Here is a 22,783-nt window from a genome sequence, read left to right as displayed (position 1 = left end):
TTATGTATCTCTTCAATTATGAATGGTTTGATCCAGTATAGAACAGAGGCATAAGAATACTTCCAATTTATGGTATAACAGAAGTAAATCGGGGTAGGAGATATGCAAAGTTTGACCCATTCATTATTACTAGTCAAGCAAGCCAAGTCTATTATACTAACTATCCAAGCAGATTACAAGGCAAACAAGATTGGCTTGTAGTTATGAAGACAAAACCAAGGGGAGTAATTGAGAAAACCACATCAATACCATCAGCATATCAAAAAGAGTTTATGTCAAATTTAAAAAATCTTCTAATCAATGTGGTTGACCAAATTCGAATTAATGAGAGTGAGCTGTAGTTAAAGGAGGTAGATTTAACCATAGAGGAAAGTTATGAGGAATCTGATAGTGCTGGAAATGTATCATCATATGAAAGTGAATCAACAAATGATGAGTTAATATAAGATAAAATTTCTTTTATTATTACTGTACTGCATATATTTTATTGTTACTGTACTGCATTTTGTTTTATTATTATTGTGCTGCATTTTATTTTATTTTTACTGCACTACTATATTATTTTATATTATATTTTTGTTAGAACTCATGTTTCTAATATTTCTTATTTTTTAATATGCAGATGGCTTCAGGTGAAGAGCCTAGTAGAGAATTGATCAAAAATATTTTTAATAGGTGCAGCAAGAAGATCACTACAGCTGGATCATCTAGGACAGTATGTATTGAGGGGACCACTTCGGCTCAGCCTGCCACACATACTCAGCCTACCACTTAGCCTACCACTTCATCTCAGCCTACCACTCGGCGTTTACCCCCTCCCCCCCTAGAGCCAGTAGCCTGCAATTCTACTCATCAGACCCCTGGTTTCCTTCACCATATCCTACGAAAAGTACTCCTTTCCACCCTTACTACCCACCCCCACCTAATGGTGCCCCTCCTACTTATCCATATCCACCATATGTTCCACTATACTATCCCCCACCACCCCCTCAGCCAGTTACAGGTGGACCTTCAACACCAGCTGCACCAGAGCAGGCGATAGATGGTCAAATGTTACTAGCACCTGACGGTGACACGTACGTACATTCTCTTTTACTTAAGCTAACAAACATATTTATTTTATGTTATATTTTTTCTCTCATAACCTTATTTTTGTAGGTTCTACCCATCAAAATAACCAACACATAAAATACGGGACATCATACGGAGCAGGTTTGATGCTCCTTATGTTTCTTAGAAGAAAGTCCCGAAAGAAGTCTGAGAAATTTGGTTTATAGAGTTTGAGGTATTTTTATTTAAATGGTTTAATACCTCTCGAATTGAGAATCAATTGTATCTTCCTTTATTTCTTCTGTTAGTTTTGTTTTCATCAATATATATTGCTATTTACTGATTTTCCCATTGTATTCGAGGAGCAATTTGCTGTTTTCATCTCTCTTTTTAGGGTTTGCTTGAAATCTTCAAGTATTTCCTAACAAATTGGTATTTAGAGCGAATCTTGGGACCGTTTGTGAGCTGTTTTGATGAATTTTAGTGGCCGTTTTTAGACCGGTGAAGGAGGAAATTCCTTTTTTTGAGGGCGAAATCCAAAATTATGACTCTACAAAAATCTGGGGATTGATGGCGGCCAAGAAAGTGGATGCGCTGGAGGAGAGACTTGAAGGGGAGATGAGCCAAATAAAAGCAACAATGAAAGATAGAATTTCATCCGTAAAGACAAGGTTTCATCTGTGGAAGAGAAGGTTCCGATCTTCATGAGATGGTGAAGAAGATATTGAAAAATCAAATTCAAACGATAGCATTGGATGCAAAAGACCAGCGGGGAGAATGACAAATTCTGAATTTTATAGGAGGGACAATGAGGTGGAAATCATGAAGGAGAGATGTGCAAGGTTTGGAGGAGGCTTGGTTATGGGGGGTATGAAACAATGGGTGCTGGTTGGGAGAGAAAAGAAGGGGAATATGGTCGGAAGGGTGCTGATTTTGAAGAAAAGAGGGGAGAAAGTGGAGAGAGGTTTGGGTATGAGTGTAGGAGGGAAGATTGGGAGACTTGGGAGGAGCCAAGTACTTGGGAAAGGGAAAATTATGGAGGAATAATGGGGAAACGGGGGAGATCCGAAGATGAGGAAGCTGAAGATACTCATCTTTATAGGGGAGGACGCACACGAGTGGATCTACAAGATGGAAAGGTATTTCACCGTTAATGGGATGACTGAAGAGGAAAAGTATATAGCAGCAGATTTATGTTTGGAGGGGAAGACGTAGTTCTGGTATCAGTGGAGTGATCAGAGGAGACCCGCATGGAGTTGGAAGGAATTCAATGAATGCTTATTGGAACGTTTCTGAACCGACAGGGGAGGGGATTTCTATGAGCTGTTCTTTGCACTAGTACAGGATTGATCAGTGGCAGACTATCATTAGAGATTTGAGCACTTGGTCAGTCAGGTGAAGCAACTATAAGAGACTATGTTGGAGGGCAACTTCATGAAGGGGCTCAAATCACAGATCAAAGTTGCGGTGAGGGTCATGAGGCCTCGTGACTTGGGAGAGGCCATGGAATTGACACAATTGGTGGAAGATTATAAATATCTAAAGAGGGGAGCCAAAAATAACAGTTCAGGTGGGCTCTTACAGGATGAATACCACTCTTCTAGCACCTAAGGGTCCTGCAGCATGTGGTTTTCAACTTTTCGTAAGAGTACCAGGGAGAAGCAAGTAGGAGGAGGGAGTTGGGGAAATTTCAAAAGATTGATGGCGAGGGAGATGCAAGGGAAGAGGGCAATGGAATTATGCTTCAGATGTGATGAAAAGTATATTCTAGAGCATAGGTGTAGGGAATGAATTCTTCAGATTCTCACCGTTTGTGATGATGAGGAATCTGAGGGAGGTGAGGGAGTGGTAGAGGGAGAGATGGAGGACAAGCTGCACCTGGATGTGGCGGAGGTATCCCTGAACTAAGTGGTAGGATTCATGCCGAATCATACTATGAAAGTGAAAGGGGAAATAGCTGGCATGGATGTGGTAGTGTTGATTGACAGTGGAGCTACCTACAATTTCATCTCCTACTAGGTTGTGAACCAATTGGTGGTGAAATTAGTGGATACAGGATATTATGGAGTAATGATGGGTACAGGGAAGGTAAAGATGGGCTAGGGGATCTGTAGAGAGATAGTGTTGATTATTCAGGGGGATCAAGTGAGGGAAGATTTTCTCTTATTAGAGTTAGGAAGCACTGATTCATCTTGGGGATGAAGTGGCTATAGACCTTATGAGACACTAAGGTTAACTATGGGGATTGACGATGGAGCAAGTGGTGGAGGGGAAAAAAGTAATGATAAGGGGGGCTGCAGGGCTTTCCAAAGCTGTGGTTTCACTTAGATCATGGTGAGGAGCATTCAGGAGGTGGGGGAAGGTTATCTGGTGGAACTACATAGGTTGGAGGAGATCATGCTGGAGGAGGAAGGGGAGGTTCCTCTTTCAATACTACCATTGATTCGGATGTGCAGTAAGGTTTTTCAGCCACCTCAAGGATTTCCACTACTAAGAGAGCAAGAGCATGTACATATTAAAAGAAGGGGTGCCACACATCAACATCAAGCCCTACCTCTATCCTCAATTTCAGAAGGATGAGATTGAAAGGTTGATTAGAGAGATGTTGGAAGCAGGGATCATCAGGCCTAATGTTAGTCCTTTTTTTAGCCCACTGTTATTGGTTAGAGAAAAAAGATAGGAGTTGGAGGTTTTGTGTAGACTACAAGGCAGTAAATAAGGAAACGGTGCTAGATAAGTTTCCTATTCCAGTGATAGATGAGCTGCTGGATAAGTCTAGGGGGCAATTACCATCTCCAAGATAGATCTGAAGTCATAATACCACCAGATCCAAATAAAAAGAGTGGATGTGCCAAAGACCACTTTCAGGACTTATGAAGGGTATTATGAGTTTTTAGTGATGCCTTTTTGCCTCACTATCCCCCACCCACCTTTTAGTCTCTCATGAACAAGATCTTCAAACCCTACCTTAGGTGGTTTGGGTTGGTGTTTTTTGACAATATCTTGATTTACAACAGGACAGAGGAGCACTTGAGTGTGCTAGAGGTGTTACAGGAGCCCCAACTGAGGGAAAATCTAAAGAAATGTTGATTTGCCCAAGCCAATATGGAGTACTTTAGGCATATTGTCTCTAAGGAGGGGGTGGCGGTAGTTCAGGCAAAAATTGAGGCTATGTTAAGATGGCCAATGGCCAAAAATCTTAAGGAGTCAAGGGAATTCCTGGGATTAACATGATACTACAGGAGGTTTGTGAAGGGCTATAACACTAATAGAGCAGTTAAAAAAGAGTGGATTCTTATGGGGAGAGGCGACAACAACAGTTTTTGAGAGCTTGAAAAAGGCCATGACCACTGCACCGGTTTTGGCCCTACCAAATTTCACTCAGGTTTTCATAGTAGAGATAGATTCCTTAGGATATGGATTGGGAGCAGTACTCATAAGAGCCATCGACCCATTGCTTTTTTCAGCCAGGTATTGATAGCTAGGTCCAGGCTGAAATCAATATATGAGAGGGAGTTGATGACCATTGTGTTAGTCATCCAGATGTGGCGACCCTACTTTTAGGCTAGCACTTCATCATTAGGACATATCAGAGGAGCCTGAAGTATTTGCTGGAGCAGAGAATGGTGACTGAGGAACATCATGGATGGTTGTCCAAGCTGCTTTGGTATGATTTTGAAATACAGTATGGGTCAGGCATGGAGAACAAGGCTGTTGATGCATTATCCAGGTGTATGGGGGAGTTGCAGGCGATAACAGTGTCAAGTCCCGTTGATGCTAGATTGAGAGGCCATGAAGGAGAGTGCACGGGATGAGGAATTGGGATGGATTAGGGAGGATTTTCTTAAGGGAATAACCACCTAGGGTATTCTTTAGATGGGGAGAGGCTACTGTATCACGGGAGGTTTGTGCTGCCTAGGACATTATTCCATATCCCATACCTCCAGGAATTTCATGGGAGCACAGTTGGGGGCCATGCAGGGGTGCAAAAGTCGTACAAGAGACTTGCTTCAGAGTTGTATTGGAAAGGGATGCATAAGGATGTGAAGGAGGCGGTAGCTAGATGTGAGATTTGTCAGAGGAACAAGTATATGGCCATATCTCAAAGAGGATTGCTACAACCTTTAGCTTTACCAGGTCGGGCGTGGGAGAAAGTATTCATGGTCTTTTTAGATAGATTACCTATATAAGAGGGATTCATAGTGATCTTGATGGTAGTTGATAGATTGAGCAAGTATGCTCATTTCATTCCCCTATTATATCCCTACACCGCCGTGACAGTGGCATCAACTTTTATCAGGGTGGTGGTCCGCTTGCATGGGATACTAGAGTTTATAGTATCATATCGGGATAAGGTGTTCCTCAGCTATTTTTGGAGGGAGTTATTTAGACTATAGGGAACAATACTGAAGAGGAGCACTGCCTACCACTCTAGACAGATGGCCAAACATAAGTGATCAACAGAAGCTTGAAAACATACCTACGATGCTTTGTGTCAGAGACACCCAAGCTCATGGGCAGAGTATTGGTACAACACTTCATATCATTCTTCTTCTAAGATGATCTCATTTAAGATGTTGTATAGAAGGGGATCCACCTCACTTGGTGCACTTTGGGCATAACAATACTCCAGTTTCTTCAGTGGAGGAGTACTTAGAGGAGAATGACAGAGTGTTGGAAGAGTTGAAGAGGCATCTGATGAGAGCTAAATAGATTATGAAGAAACAGTTAAATGAGTATGAGAAGGACATCCAATTCGAGGTAGGGGAGGGTGTTCTTGAAGCTCTAACCTTACAGGTAAAAGACACTCGTTAATAGGAGGAATGAGAAGCTTACCCCAAGGTACTTTGGGCCATATGAGGTATTGGAGTGAATTGGAGCTGTGACATATCGGATGAAACTAGCACCAACGACGATTATACATTTGGTGTTCTATGTATCCCAACTGAGGAGGATAATTGGAGATTATGCAGCAAGCTCTGAGTTACCGATGACGCTAATTGAGGATTTCGAGGTGATTTTAGAACCATTGGAGTTAATGGGGGTTCTTTAGAGAGAAGATGGAGTTAAGTACTGATTAAGTGGAAGAGCCTCCCGGACTACGACGCCACATGGGAGCCATATGAGAGAGCGAAGCATTAGTTTTCCTGCTTTCACCTTCAGGACAATGTGATTCTTTGGGAGTGAAGTATTGTTAGGCCGGTTATCACCGAACTAGCCCAACCGGTCTGAGGGTCGGCTCTTGTATACATGAGGCGGACAAACTACCCGCTTGATGCCACCCAAGCTTAGTGGAACCCACTAAGAAGTAAATTAAGGAAGGAGAGGGGGCGACTAGATTGGAGGGAATTTTTGAATTAGTGTATGAAATAGGAAGATATGCTTAGGGTTAGGGTTATGCTTTGTTTTGTGGCTAATTTTAGTGTTCTTGTGCTTGGTGTCTTGGGCCCTCGATTCGTCTAGGAATTGGGAGAGAACGATCCTCTCCTCTCAAATTGAGAATCAATTGTATCTTTCTTTATTTCTTCTGTTAGTTTTGTTTTCATCAATATACATTATTATTTGTTGATTTTCCTATTGCATTCAAGGAGCAATTTGCTATTTTCATCTCTCTTGTGAGGGTTTACTTGAAATCTTCAAGTATTTCCTAACATATTGATGATGAGAAAAACACAAATACTTAGGATATTCCTCCTCCTACGGCTACAAAGGAACTCAGAAACAAAGCTTGTTTAGATTTTGTCATATTCATTTATGAAAATGATATATCATTCAATATTTTTAGGAGTCCGTCATAGGTCAATATATTACGATATGTTTGAAGCTATGGTAGATGACTACAACTTCCAAGTATGTATGAGCTGAGGACTTAGATGCTAAATGTGGAGGTCAAGATAACTTCAAAAATAATGGATAAAGTTAAAAAGACTTGGATTGAGACAGGGAGTGATAATAATGTCAAATGGTTGGTCAGATATTCGACATAAAAGTATTATTAATTTCTTGTTCAACAATCCATATGTAATTATTTTTTTAAAATTAGTGGATGTTTCAAGTTTTGTTAAGGATGCACAACTGTTGTTTGAAATGTTTAATGAAGTTGTGGAGGAAGTAGGAGATGCCTTAATAGTATAAGTTGTTACTGATAATGCAAGTGTATACAAAACTATAGGGAGATTGTTAATGTAGAAGAGACATCAACTTTACTGGACTTTGTGTTGCACACTGCATTGATTTAATGTGTGAAAGATTGGAACAGTTGCCTCAGCATAAATTAGTTCTATTGAAGATCAAATTTGTTAGCAAGTTCATTTACAATCACCCTTGGGTACTTAGCTTGATGAGGAAATTTATTGAAAAGGAAATTATTCTACTTGTTGTTAGGAGATTTACAACTGCATATTTAATATTGTAGAGATTTAAAGAGTTAAGACAAACTTTTGGAAGCTATGTTGCTTCTGAAGAAAGGGATAAAAGTTAATGAACCAAAAAAACAAGAAGGAAAATAGGTTAAGAAGATTGTTCTGAAAGATATTCATTTTAGCGTTGTACAAATTATGCTTTGACGACAACAAGATCATTAGTTAAGGTGCTTAGAATGGTTGATGGTGACATGGTGCCGGCTATGAGATTTATTTATGAAGCAATGAATAGGGCTAAAGAAGATATATCAAAAGATTTGGAAGGTCAATATGTGTAATTATAAATGAAAAATGGAATCGCCAATTACATCAACACTTGTGCTGCCTCGTATTATTTAAACCCTCTATTTAATTATGATAAGAACTTCCATTTTGATAAAGATGTGAAAATTGATTTGTATGTATGTATGGACAAACTCATTTCTGATAAAGATTACTTCAAAGTGAATGATCAACTTGAGGATTTTCATTTTAAGAAATGAACGTTTGGATTTAGAGCAGCGGAAGCATACTACAAAACATGATCTCCCGGTATGTTTATAGTTTGTATATTTATTTTTTTTTTAATTTTAATATTTGTGGCCAATTCTTCTACTTTAATCTATATTTATAATATACTTTTGAATTTCATGTAGAATGCTGGTAGACTTAATTTGGAGATGATATTCCTGAATTAAAAGCTTTTGCAATTAAAGTTCTTAGCTTAACATGTTCGGCTCCTGCATGTGAGCGTAATTGGAGCACATTTAATTAAATTCATTCAAGAGAAGAAATCGATTGGCTGCATATCGAATGAATAAATTAGTATATGTTATGTTTAATAAAAAATTGAATAATAGATATCTCAAATTACAGAAGCAAGAAAATAATGATAATGCAATTGATATTTTGCTTGATGATTTACAATATGGTGATGAATGAGTTAATCCTATGAATGCTGATGTTCTTTAAGTTAAAGTTGAAGGATAAACTCATGTCAATGAGGACAATGAAACAACTAGTGTAGATATTGAAAGGTCTATTGAATTGTGTTATATTTCAACTCCCAAGTATATAAAAGAATGAAATAAAATGAGATTGGAGCTTCAAAAAAATTCAAAGGTATTCTTAAACATAATGAATTATTTTTTATGTTATTATTGTTTCATTCTAGAACTAATAAAATATTAATTTATAGAGGGAATAAAAGAAAAAAATATAGATGTAAAAGAGTTTGAGGATGACTTTGACATAAATTATGGGGATTCTTCTGAAGACAATTAAAGAAATGATGAGCCTGTATTGGGTCTTGATCCTAACGACATGTTTTAATTATAAGTGAGTTTATTTGAATATTATGTTAGTAATATTATCTTAGAACAAATCATCGAGTACATAATTGACTTTATATTTTGTCATTTTTTGTAATTATTTATAATTTTAAATTACTTTATTTTTTTTATTTGAAGCTTACGCCTCGATTCGCCTTGAGACTTACGTTATGCCTCGCTTAGACAAAACCCTTCGGTTCCTTATTTCGCCTTTTAAAACCTTGGTTACTTGATGACATAATGAGATTGATAACTTGTGTCATGATGACTTTGTGAGTTATATGGCTGAACCTTATTGTTTGGTTGAGGTGAACTAAAGAAGTTAGATGTCATTTGGTCTTGTTACTTAATGACCTGGCGGTAGGGCTATAATTTATTGTTCGGTTGAGGAGACCTATCAAAGGTGGATGTCACTCGGTCTTACTTTTTGATAGTTTGATGACAGGGCTAGACTTCATAGTTCTACTGTAGAGAACCCATGAAGGTATATTTCACTAGATCTTCCTACTTGATGGCATGGTATGGGGTTGGACTTGGACTGTGGTTTTGCTAAAGAGAACCAATAATGGTTGATGCCACTTGGTCTTGTTACTTGAAAACTTGGTCATGGAGTTGAACTTTGTGGTATAGCAGAAGAGAACTAATATTGATAGAAGACATCGGTTCTTGCAACTCGACGGCTTAGCAACGGGGTCCAACTTCATTGTTTTGTTGAAGAGAACTTATATAGGTAGACATAGACTTAGGCTTGCTACATGACAACCCAGCGATAGTAGACCTTAACCTTAGTTGAAGGTACAAGGTGTGATAGTTTTTTTGTCCAATACTATTTTCTTTGTGGACTTTATAAAAGGTAAGGGTGTCATGTCGACACCTTGATCAAATTTGGCTGCATGGGAGTTGATTGTCTGATCAAAGCTTATTGTTTGATGGACTTCTTGGCAGTAAGCTCGACTCAACCCATTATCTTTTAGCTTATTAAGTTGAGGTAGGATAGACCTCTTTTTATACTTTTTGGCTAGTGGACTTACTGAAGTAGTGCTGATATTGAACTCTTAAGTGCATTATTTGGTGGACTTTCTAAGTTAAGGGTTCATTTTGAATTTTGTAATTTAATATTGAATAAAAGCTCAAAATAGTCCCCTAATTACTGATAAATGTCCAATTTAGTTCTAGAGTTTCACATTACCCCAATTTAGTCCCTCAACTACTAAAAATTGACTCTATTTAGTCCCTAAAGCTAAAATAAGAGTAAAAGTTAACTCAAAAGTTAAATATGAAGGATATTTTATGTATTACAAGTGGATATGAGTTTGCATTTCTTATATTGCTCTATTTTATTTTTTAATAAATTATAATACATATTTAATCTACTAAATCATTAGGGTGAATAAATTGTGAAAAAAAAAATTTTAAACAAAATCTTACATTATTTTTCTTTACTGTAGTTTAATATAAAATGAAATGTATTTTAATAATTTTTAATCTACTACATAATAAGGGCAATTTCATACCTTATATTATTCTATTTTTGAATCTCAAGAATATTGAGATTGCATTCAACATTCTTGAAATAGCAACCAGATTATAGATATAATAAAAAAATTAACACTATAATCAAATATTCATTATAAAGTTGAAATAATCTCAAATAAATTGAAAATGCAGAACAAATACTACTTTGAGAATTGAAGGAAAATGGAAGTAGGGATGATGATACATAAAAAGCACTCATTATCAAATCCCAACTCAAGGATTGTAATTAAATGATTGAAACTTAAAATTCATTTACAAAAATAGTATCATTAACCATAAAACTCTAAAAAACATGTTACAAAAGGAGTCCCTTGATGAGGTCTTTCAAAATGTGTAAACCAAGATTTAAAATTGTGCAATTGGATATTGAGGCGTTTTTCGCTCGTGAGGTGAGGCGTTAGCATCAAGGGGTAAGCATCAAAATCTAAAAATTGCTTAAAGTCAAATTAAAAGTTAAAAATAATTTTTATATAATATCTAAATAATATGTTAAAGAGTGACATTAATTTTCTATTGAACTATGAAGTAACAAATTTACATGCATATGAAATACTTAATTATATAAGATGTAAAGTGTTAAGTAATAAATTATATGAAATAAAATTGAAATCAAAATATTGCAAGAACAAAACAACATAAAATATATGAATTGCATAAAATTATCATATAACATTAAGTTCAGCTCTATTTTTTTTTCAGTTGCTTACTCATCTACGTTTAATTCCTAAAAAAATTGAAATAATTGGCAATAACACAAAAACCATATGTACTATCATTACTAAGGGGGTTTTTATCTGAGTCTATGTCATAATAAATTGGTGTCTTACCTGCCTCATCATGTAGGATCAAATACCTCTCAATCAGTTTCTTTTCATTTATTTTAGTCATCTTCATCTTTCATAAATGTTTGTTATCAACATAATGGTGATGACATTCGGCTATGACAGTGGTGGCTATGGTGAAGGCGGTGGGCTAGAGGTCGAGGCAATTAAGAGGAAGTTGTTGCAGCTTGGGGGTGCAAGAAGGCATGATTTTTTTTTGGATTTTTGTATAGGATTTAGGTAAGTCTTAAATTAAAAAAAAAAAACATAAATAAAGTGAGGCGTATGGCTCGTGCCAGCGTGGCGTGGCGCACCTCAAGGCGGGCCTCATCCAAGATGAGACATAAGCCTCATAAAAAAGGGTCGAGCCGTAAGCCTCGAGGCGCTTTTTACTGAAATTGCGCTAAGGCGGGCCTTAAGGCTAGCCTCACGTTGTGCAATTTTAAACAATGGTGTAAACATAAAGCTAATACAAAAAATTTCATTGTGTGTGTTGTCTTCCAAGCTTCATCTACCCGATCTTTTTTCTTTTGGATGTATAGACCTATTAGCAAACATAATATCAAATTAGTAGTTATAAAAATTGAATTGCAAAGGTATTTATTAAAACATTTTTGCTAATTTACTACCAGCCCTTTGTTTGATGATCTTTATATTGACACATTCAACATTAGTTTTGTCTGCGAGCTACAATATCGATCTATATATGCTGATTGGAGCGAAGAAGCATATTAAAAAATAAATGTTAGTTCGTTTTCCAACAAGTTAAATCAAACATATAAAGGGTCGAGCCGTAAGCCTCGAGGCGCTTTTTACTGAAATTGCGCTAAGGCGAGCCTCACGTTGCGCAATTTTAAACAATGGTGTAAACATAAAGCTAATACAAAAAATTTCATTGTGTGTTGTCTTCCTAGCTTCATCTACCCGATCTTTTTTCTTTTGGATGTATAGACCTATTAGCAAACATAATATCAAATTAGTAGTTATAAAAATTGAATTGCAAAGGTATTTATTAAAAGTTTGCTAATTTACTACCAACCCTTTGTTTGATGATCTTTATATTGACACATTCAACATTGGTTTTGTCTGCGAGTTACAATATCGATCTATATATGCTGATTGGAGCGAAGAAGCATATTAAAAAATAAATGTTAGTTCATTTTCCAACAAGTTAAATCAAACATAAACATCCAATATCTTCAATTACTAAGTCATTCATGTTGTTTAAATTTAATTCCTAAAGATACAAATCATCTTGTGTATTATAGATCAACTCTACATGAAGTGTTTGAGTAGGAAGAGTTTCTTTATTTTTTTCTTTTTTTCTTGTCTTAACTTTTACTATTGTGACCACCCTATTTACATTTAGTGCAATGGAGGGCTATAGTTGAGTTGAGCTTTTTCTTTGTGAGTAATCTACTTGCTCATTTGCACCTCTTCTTCTCATCTTTGGTGGGTGGCCCCTCTTAGTTTTATTGTATCTTGGCGGCAATTGAGATGCTCTTTTATTTCTTGGCCACTCAACAGAACCATTTATAGGAATAATGTTGAACTTATAAGTTCTCCTATAATTGTCCACGGTATCTTAGTTGTGCACAAAATCTTTATGAAGAAGTTTCCCTATATTGATTGTTCTCCTATAATTGTCCATAATATAGTAGTTGTGCACAACATCCTTATGAAGAAGTTCCTTTATATTGATTGCAGCACATGCATGAAGATAGGGCAAGCCATTTAATTCCCATATTTTAGAACTACATAATATGGAATCCAAGTTAACAATATACTGTTCCCATTACATTGTAATAATTTGGTAATTGTCATTAGCTTTCACTCCAATGTAGCCCCTAGCATCATAAACATTCTTTGCAAGTGCTTCACAAATCCTTGGGCAGAACTTCTCATAACACCTCAATGATGTCTCCTTCTTTTGCATCCGACTCATTACCAAACTTCTGATGCTCTCAAACTTGGAGATGATGGATTCCTCTCTTGCTTCAAGAATAATGACATTAAAAAATTTTCACATATTATTAAGTAACATTTCACACTTTGAGATGCATGAAAAATGTGATCATGACCATTCTCTTGGGTGCTTGTCAACCAACTCCATATTATATGTAAATTGATTAACTGTAGTACTTCTAGCAGTTGCCTATAAAGTATTTTTTAGTGCAATATCATTGAATCCTGCAAATTTAAAATTTTGGTGTAGATGATGAGCACATAACATATTTGTAACATTTGGCAATATATTTTCAAATGCAGGAACGAAACCTTTTTGTTTATCTAATGTGAATGTGAACTTCGTTTGATTTTTGACAATATGTAAATCTCTTGCCAACAATTCCAAGTACCATTCCAAACTAATTTTTGATTCATTTTCTACAACTGCCCATATTATGGGGAAAATGTTATTGTTCCCATCCAAACTAACAACTGTTAGTAGCTGACCACCATGTGGGCTCTTTAAGAAGCATCCATCAACTCCAATAATTAGTCTGCAACCTCTGAGGAAACCCCTTTTACAAGCGTCAAAACAAACATACATTCTCATAAAAATTTTTTGACCTTGTAAATCGGCATTTCTTGTGGTTAACACATATATTGTTGTTCTTGAATTTGTTCTTAGGATTTCCAAATACTAATTCCAAATCGTTAAAACTCTTTTATCGTTTATCGTTCTTCAATATTCATTTAAAACTTACTTTCTCATCAACCAAAAAAAAATCCTGATGCTTAATTATTGCAACAAATTTTAAGAAGAAAAACTAACAAAAGTTAATAAAATTTCCAAACTCATTCAAATAGCCAAAACAAATAAATACATGCATCACAAATAATACAACTGCGAATGAATAATTCCTAACATTAATCATATGGACGGAGGATATTATGAAGATAAGAAAACCTAGCATTAACTATGTCATTGTCTCCTTGTGGATGTTGCAAATTGCTCGTTGTCTCTGTCTTTGGGTGTCAAAGCGCATCGTGATCACTCACGGTAGCTCGCACCAGGCTCTGTCTCCATTTCTGGCTATTGTGAGATGCAATTTGCTTGTCGCCTCCTTTTCTGGCTATTGCTTGTGATTGCTCGCCATCTCGCTCGCACCGCGTTGCTTGCGGCCTTTTGTGTCTCGCACGCAGTGCGTGCGTCATATCGAAGTGCAATGTCTTGCTCGCAACAGCTGATCGTCACGCTCGCGATCCTTATTTGTCACAAAACATCTCCTTACTCGCAGTTGTAGGTCTTCTCCCTCACACCATTTGATCTTCAGTTCCATCTCCAGGAAATTATAGCGTGAAGGTGAGGGATTAGGTAAAGAAGTATTTCTTAAAATACCCCAAAGAACCGAACGCTTGCGGGCTTCTTCTATTAATTTGAACGGAAAATTTAACAGAGGGGATCAAATTGGACAATTTCTAATAGTTGAGGGCCTGAAATGGGACAATGCAAAACTTGGGGCTAAATTGAGAATTTGTTATAGTCAGGGGACTATTTTGAATTTTTACACATTTAATATTTTGTGGACCTTTTTGGCTGGAAGATTTCATTTGATCATTCTTAAGTAATTGTGATTGCTTGATAAGTTGAGTTAGATTAGTTTTCCCTTGGTTGTTGCTTCTTGATTGGCGAATTATATGCCCAACTTGGTTTAGCCTGGGAGCTAAAATAGGGCATGGATTTGGTCTAATATTGCTTCCCCTAGTCTGGTGATAGTTGTTAGAGAATTTTAGTCTGGCGACGAAGGTCGGAGGACTGTAATAGTCGAATGATGGTGGTTCAAGAACTGTAGTTGACGGGCAACGGTGGTCCGCAGACCATAGTTAGATGACGGTGGTTCAAGGATTGTAGTGGGCGGGCGATGGTGATCAATGACAACAATGGGACGGTGGCCCTATGGTGATGCATGGTTGGTGCTCCGAGATATTTAGAGTCTTAGAGCTCTTTTGAATCTCAAGCCAAAGTTTATGCTCCACCTCTAAGTTCTCTCTTTCCTCATGTAGAGAGTGAGGGTTTATTTATAGATTTTTTAGAGTGGCATGCTTGTAAATATGAAGAAAATCTATAATACTCAATCGGATGACCCATATTGACTCCTTTGATTATAAATCAGTCGTTCAGTGTGTAAGTGCATTAATGCTATCGGAATTAAGTTATCATATGTTCGTTAGATTCAGCTCTTCAAGCTGCTCAATTCAACTATTAGCATGCATATAAAATTTAGAGATAGTTTGATAATCCAATTAATATCTTAAAGTTTTTAACAATACTATTTGGCCTTTGATTTGGGCTCATTTAGGCTCAGTTTCGACCATTTTTTGATGTTGTTGGCTTCATCTTGTCAAGATGCTCAATTCGACTATAAGTTTGTTGAAATAGGAGTTTGAATGGTCTTGAATTTAATTTTGAAAGTTTGCTATTCAAATATGCCTTGAGATTCATTCCTGATTGAGACAATTTTCGATGGAGTATAAATTTTAGTATTCATATTGTGATTCCCTTTTTGGGCTACTCTTACAAGCCTGCTGTTCCATAAGCATCTTATGAAATATTTTTGGAGTTTTGGCAAGCTTAATGTTATTATAAATGTGCCAATCTATAATTAGAGCTTATGCATTGTTATTAGATATTAATAAGGTTACTTAAAGTTGACCACAGGTCTCTGCTGGATCTATGAAATTCAAATGTTTTAAAAATCATGGTGGATTTTTCAATAAAGATTTCATAATTTATTTATATTTTAAATTTCTTGTTCCTTTTTTTTAACCTCCAATATAAGTCATGGGCGGCAGCTGCATATTGACATGCTTCCCTTGTCGGTGGAAAGTTCAACTATGATGACAACCTTCTCTAACCTTTGTTTAGATAAATCTTGGGCATCTTAACAACACTGAAGTAGTGTGACGGTCATACTAATGCTAGGTTTTGACTAACCATGGTTGTTGATGGCAAGTGTTCATCTCCGTGAACATGAATTGAAGATAATGGAAGGAGGTATGAAACGGGTTAGATTGAAAATCAAGATACAAAGGTCTTCAAGTTGTGGTCCGTTTGAAGATCAACAATGCATAGATCTTCAAACTTTAACAGATTGAAGTCAATGATGTAGAGATCGTCAAACTTTGGCAGAGCTTAAGATTCACAACATAGAGGTCTTCAAGCTCATTCAGATCGAATATTGATGATGAGTTTTCATATGATGCTGATAGAAGACCAACAGTTCTTCAACGTTTATCCAAACATTTCTGCGTGAGGGAATTTCATAACATGAGGTTGAATGAAGAGGCCAAGCATCATGAGCTCGTTAGTTGATGTAGTTGAGCGTGAGGTTAAGCAACAAGGGTTGCCAGATGTGATCGAGGGAGAGTTTAGAAGACGTGAGTTTAAGTTGAGATCAACAAGTATAGGAAACTTTTGAAATTGTTGTCGGTAAAGGTGTAAACATAGTAGCAGGTCCGACGTGTGGATTTAGAATAAGAAAACGCATGGGCTGAGACGTTTTGTAATAGAATGGTTGAAATTTTGGGCGCTAAAGCATGAGCTGAACTTTGGGCTGAGAGAGAGAGAGAGAGAGTAGGCTTCAGAGTGGGCTATGAAATAGGGCATTGTGGTTTGATGAGTGTGGCAGGCTAGAACAACAGAACTGGTATGGTTTTAGCACATTTGGAGAATGCTTTTTTGGTATTTCGTTACTTTTGTACGTTTCAAATTCTCTGCTGTTGTTAATTTCTCCTTGATGTAGGATATTCATGTGTGCCTGTTCCTGCATATGTTTAATAGCTCAATTCTGGACTTAATCTCACATCCAATAACGCCCTTTGTGGCTATGGTTTTATTTTTTATTTTTCTATGTCTAGCCATAGCTGTAGCACCCTTTATGCCGATGTGTCACTCTTGGACTAGATACCAATGGTCGGGGGACTGTTTTGGGATTAAGATACATAGATTATTTGCATGGATAACTAGACGGAGCCAAATATACATTGATTATGTACAATGTATATGATTGGCTGACCTATCACTCATATTTTCATTTGTTTCTTTTGTACAGACACAAGCCATGAGGCCTGGAGTGGTGCCTTATCGAGGGATATTTTCTGCTTTGACTAGGATTTCATGTGAAGAGGGAATCAGGGGGCTCTATAGGCGAGTTTTATTACTTGTTATTCCTTGAATTTTGTTTTCTACCTCTGCCTATATGCACTGTAATGAAGTATCGTCAGCAGCATTCAGTGTTTGAAATGACATTCCATCTGTACATCGTAAACAGTGGCCTTCTTCCTGCTTTAGCTGGGGTTAGCCATGTTGCCATCCAATTTCCAACATATGAGAAAATCAAGGCTTATTTAGCCGAAAAAGGTAATCACTTTATGTTTCAACACTCTTCTTTTCTGTTGAATTTCTATTTCGTTCGGTAAATTCATTGTTTCTGTTCAGATAACACAACTATTGATAAACTCAGCGCTGGAAATTTAGCCATTGCATCTTCGATTTCCAAAGTTGTTGCATCCACACTAACCTATCCTCACGAGGTATATTGTTCCCTTCCTTTAGTTGCATAGAGAGGAAGCATTTCATATAGTAATAGCTCGAATTATGGATGAAGCTAATTTTTTAAGCCTATTTAGGGGCCAGAAGTCTTTATGTTCGAGACATTCCTATCTACCTTGTCACAAAAATACCTAGTCCTGTCAGGATTGTGGCTAGGGTTACATAGTGGCAGGGCAGTGGGTTTTAGGAGAGAACCGTCACTGCTCCAAACCAAGACATGTGTCACCTTCGGCCCAACACCATGTGAAGGACAATTGGATGTGCATGTGATTTTGTATGTGTGGGTAGGTGTTAATATTTCGCTGTCGTAAGGAAACTTTGTTGCTTCTAGGCGTTTGAATTGAATGTCTGTTCTTTAAGGCTCTTGTGCAATAGCTTATTATAGATAAATATCTACTCAAATGCGTGGAGTGACAAGTAGAAAGTCCTTCCAACATGCTATTGAAACTTGAAATTTGGCTTTTGTAAAGCTAAGGCTTTTTTGGAGCAGTTTTTCACGGTTCTGTTTTTCAAATAGCTGGCTACAAATCCATTTGGGGCACTGCAGCTGCCACTGAAAGAAGCTGTAGGACTGGTGTAGAAGCAACAAGTTTCTTGCAAACCATCATGGGCATGATAAAATTTTCTGTTTAAAAAAGTTAGATAATGATTTTTTGTCATCTCTTATATTCTAGTGGATTTGATTGTAAAATGTTACTTACCATTATCAAAATATCTGAAAAGCAGCAGCAAAGTTGTAGCCAATAATACGTTAATGGCAATTTTCTTTGAAAACAAAGCTATGAAAAGCTTCCCCAATTGGACCATGCAATTTTCTTGCTATTTTTAGAAATTTCTATGATGAAAAATGAATTTTATGATCATATCTTTTGGAGTTTGGTAGATCTAAAGAAGCTATTATCTAACTTTTTTGAAAGGAAAATAGTATATACTATCCAAAATATTTTTCTCTCATTAAATCTACAGCACCTTTACAAATAGTTGCAACCACTATAAACGTACCGGCTTCATCTTGTTGTAATGATGCAGCTTGCAGTTCCATATAAGGAGACATTTTATAGGTTTTTAAATTTTTTTTTGAAGATTAGAACTGCACTAAATTGAAAATTCATTCACCTTCTATCACTACTCACCACAGGTCGTCCGATCTAGACTTCAAGAACAGGGCCAGGTTAGGCTCACTCCAAGGTCATACGAGGGTGTAATAGACTGCACGAGGAAAGTCTTCCATAAAGAAGGCCTTGCTGGCTTCTACCGTGGTTGTGCTACCAATCTGTTAAGGACCACCCCTGCTGCTGCTATAACCTTCACCAGCTATGAAATGATCCATAGATTTCTAAATCAGGTTTTTCCACCAGAGCTGAACAGCCATGATCAGAACCTCAACACAAAATCAAATAATGGGGACTGAAACATGTGGACGTATTACAGTTGACCTATTTTATTCAGAGATGACTCCAAGAGGTAACTAACCAGTCGATCTTTCCTAGTTGTTTGTGTTACTTGGTTGACCGCAAGGGTTTCCACAAAATATTTACTGATGATTTTGAAAAAGATATATTGTAACATTCTTTTTATGTTTATCAATAAAAAAAAAGATGTTGTATTAATGATTTTGTACTCAATTGGTTTAATGCATAGTTAGGCTTCAGATAAATTATGTTCTAACTGAAGAGTTTTGGGTTGATTGATATTCATGATTTGATTGGATAATTCTTGGGACAAAAATGTTGGAAAAATGATTTGTAATTTATGGCTGAATGAAAAATTGATGCTTTAAAAATTGTAAACTATGAATTTGTTCTTATGAGATTATTTAGAATTGTAATGTATGAGATTAAATCCTCTATTATTTGATGTTGTGTTCAACGTTTCTAAGCACAGAAAATTAGAAGCTTCTTTCTTATTTCTTCATTAGACTCGAGCTTTTTCTAGATGTTTAGGATTTTAGATGGTACAGTGAAGACATATTCAAGTTTATTAGATTAGTCCCTGTGGTGTCAGGTGTGTATTTTTGTACTCAATCCTCATAGTATAATATAGGACAAATCCTTATGATATCCTCAAATACAAATTGAGTAAGCATATTTATGTTAAAATTGCATGAAAATAGAAGCCTTAATTTTATTTTAGTTCTCATTTTTTAGATTTCTGCTTAATGTTGATTTTTTTTTTTTTTGTACTTATACATTGTTATTATATTAGTTGTTCTTATCTGTTCTTTTCTTTATTTACATGTAATACTTCTTACAAATTATTTTTCCATGATCGTACATTTATTCTTTTCAGTGTACATGAGATGCTTACTGTACTGGCTGCTTTATGCAGATGCGAATCTAATTAACTCAAGTAAACCTGAACGAATAAGTTAATTGGACTGTTTGATGCTCTCATAAAAAAACTGTAGTTCTCCACTGGCCATCATATGCATGAAAATGACAGTTCTTCACGTGAGGTATCGTGAAAAGTGTCAACAGCAAGATTAATTGTTTATTTGGTTCATCTAATTGGATAAAAACTTGTCTTGTTACGACTTGAGGCAAAAAAGTCCCCAACGGTCCCCAGTTGCAGGAAAGGGCGTAAAATATTAATAATGATAATAATTAAAATGGTAAGAATTCTTAAGAAACTGATAGTGCTTATAATAGATTATGTTTGAACTTGTTGGTTGGTTGTGAAGTGTTGGAATTCGTAGAACTTATCAAATGAAGTACGAATTTTAACTCTGAAGCAGAGTTAAGCAACGTCAATGAATCAAATTGATGTTCAGATTTTCCTACAAGGATGATAATAGATGTGCTTTAATACAGTAACATATTGCTTGAAAATAAATTAGAGAATATTAGAGGGCTGAATTTGAGCATTCATTCCACCCAAATAATACTAAATCAAAGAAGCTCACATTGATGCGATTAATTATTCTCTACAGACGCCGAACGCCGTCTAGAGATCAATCATAATGTGCCACGTCACCTTTTGCTCAGTATCACGGCTCGGTATTGTTGACGTGACATATTCTGGTTGGTCTCTGGACAGCGTTTTGCGCCCGGTCTTCACAGAATAATTTCCTGATTGATGCAACTCTTATACATATTTATATCATCATAATGAGTGAAAATATCAAAATTGTAAGCTCCATAGCCTAGATTGTAGCAAGACAGAGTTGAGTCGTCCCTAATTAGACTTGCTGATCTCGACCACTTTGAACTTATCGTATGTGATCTTTTTGATGATGGTGCTCGTTATGTTGTTGATGCAACTAACGACCACATGAAATGATGCAACATACCAGGTGCTGGATCTCGGCATTTTAAGATTTTAGTTTAGCCCAGACCAAATTTGATGCTCTCTCCTCTGAAGCAAATTTGCTAGACATCCCTATTAATATTTTGGATTTGAACGCAACCTGTGAATCCCATCAGAAAAAAGCCTGAATCTGAGCAATGCAAAGCACCACCTGGTTCGAGTAAGCCAAAAGCACAGTCCATGGCAAAGAATGTGGCCTCCACTTCCTCCAAATGTTAATGTCCAGCCCAGTTTATACCTTTTGGAATGTGGGGGACTTTAACGGTATGGACCTTATTCTTTGCTGCAAAAATATTATTCAGACCAACTGTGATGCCCCAGATATCAATAGTGAAAGGATTCGTCTGACATTAGTTGTAGGCTTTGGTGACCTGCTGGGCTTTATAAGCTCATTATATGTGGTTTAAATTTTCAGGTCCGAGCAAGGCAACTGGAATGGAGTTCGATCAGAATGTCAGACGAATCCTTTCACTATTTAATTCTGGGGCATCACATCAATTAAATCAAGTCAATCAATGGTCAATGAGTCTATGCAATACGGAAATCCATAGTCAATGAAATCAAGTCTGTACAGCGGAAGTCAAATCAGTAGTCAATGCAGTACGGAAATCAATAATCAATAATCAATACAGCGGTAAAAATATCGATAAATCAATACGCCTCAGCAATTAAATCGATAAGTGACTGGAAGCCAATATCTAACCATCGTAGCAGTGTCTATCCATCAATACTATCAGTTCAATCAATCGTGTCGTCTAATCAATTCGTTGTATCTATATCATCTATCAAATCAATAGGATGTCTGTGTCAATTAATAGCAATCAATAGCATCAAGTAATTCAATAAGGGACTCGTGTCAGAACGTACTCTTGCAAATCAGTCAATCCAATTATTCAATATGATTTACTCGATATCAATATACAATATTCAATGACACTACGACAGATTCAATAATGATGACGCACGATGCTACAATAGGGAAATCACAATCAATAGAGCACTTTCCAGTCAATTACATCTATCAATAGGGAAATCCATCGAACAATCGAATCAACTCAATAAATCAACCTAGCAATTGAAAACAAATATATACAATGAAATCATCAGGTCAATTGAAATCAATACAATCAGCTCCAAAAAGAAATCTATTCTACGATAAATCAAATCCATACGGCAACAATCCATTCAATCAATCAATCGATAATCGGTACGATGAATCAATGTATCAGTGTATCAATAGCATGTCAGGATCTGTCGTATCAATAGTATCCATATGTCAATATCATATCCATATCAATATCGATGTCGGTATCTATCAATTGGTACAATCTATATCAATATCAGTGTCAATATCTATGAATCAATACGCAGAATCCATATCAATATCGATGCCGGTATCTATGAATCAATAACATACAATCCAAATGATAAATCCGTAAATCCATAAATCCATCATTAAATCCGTTCAATAATAAATCCATTCAAAACAATAAATCCGTCAAATTAATCAATCAATCAAATCCAGGCTATACTATCAAGTCGATAAAATCAATCGGAAAAGCAATACGATAAATCTCAATCTATCATATCAATAAATCAATTGTAGCAAGTCAAATCAATGCAAAATCAATAGTATCAATGAGTCTATACAATATCAATAAATCTATGCTGTCCATGTCCATATCGATGTCAATAATCAATAATCAATAGTATCAATGCTCAATGATCAATCAATGAAATCAATAAAATTGTACGATACAGTAAATCCATAAATCCATCAAT

At 36.3% G+C, this 22,783-nt stretch overlaps 1 protein-coding gene across 1 annotated transcript; it reads left to right on the top strand.

The window, feature by feature from the left end:
• Positions 1 to 17,173: 17,173 nt before the first annotated feature.
• LOC110108863 (nicotinamide adenine dinucleotide transporter 2, mitochondrial) lies at positions 17,174 to 19,486 on the top strand. The gene is made up of 5 exons (XM_028693066.1): positions 17,174 to 17,290; positions 17,415 to 17,503; positions 17,582 to 17,676; positions 17,773 to 17,979; positions 18,834 to 19,486. Exons 1-5 carry the CDS (start codon positions 17,205 to 17,207, stop codon positions 19,104 to 19,106), a joined length of 750 nt encoding a protein of 249 aa, XP_028548899.1. The 5' UTR covers positions 17,174 to 17,204; the 3' UTR covers positions 19,107 to 19,486.
• The last annotated feature ends 3,297 nt before the right edge of the window (positions 19,487 to 22,783 follow it).

Source organism: Dendrobium catenatum, unplaced genomic scaffold (assembly GCF_001605985.2).
Source record: "Dendrobium catenatum unplaced genomic scaffold, ASM160598v2 fragScaff_scaffold_226, whole genome shotgun sequence".
Lineage (NCBI taxonomy): Eukaryota > Viridiplantae > Streptophyta > Magnoliopsida > Asparagales > Orchidaceae > Dendrobium > Dendrobium catenatum.
The sequence above is the reverse complement of the archived record's forward strand: the minus strand, read 5'-3'. Positions and strand labels throughout refer to the sequence as shown.

Excerpts from the sequence above, each read along its gene's own strand:
- LOC110108863 (XM_028693066.1), top strand. The coding sequence starts at position 17,205 with ATGAGGCCTGGAGTGGTGCCTTATCGAGGGATATTTTCTGCTTTGACT. Across the intron at positions 17,677-17,772 it reads CACTAACCTATCCTCACGAG|GGGCCAGAAGTCTTTATGTT; the intron begins GTATATTGTTCC and ends AAGCCTATTTAG. Across the intron at positions 17,980-18,833 it reads ATGTGATTTTGTATGTGTGG|GTCGTCCGATCTAGACTTCA; the intron begins GTAGGTGTTAAT and ends TACTCACCACAG.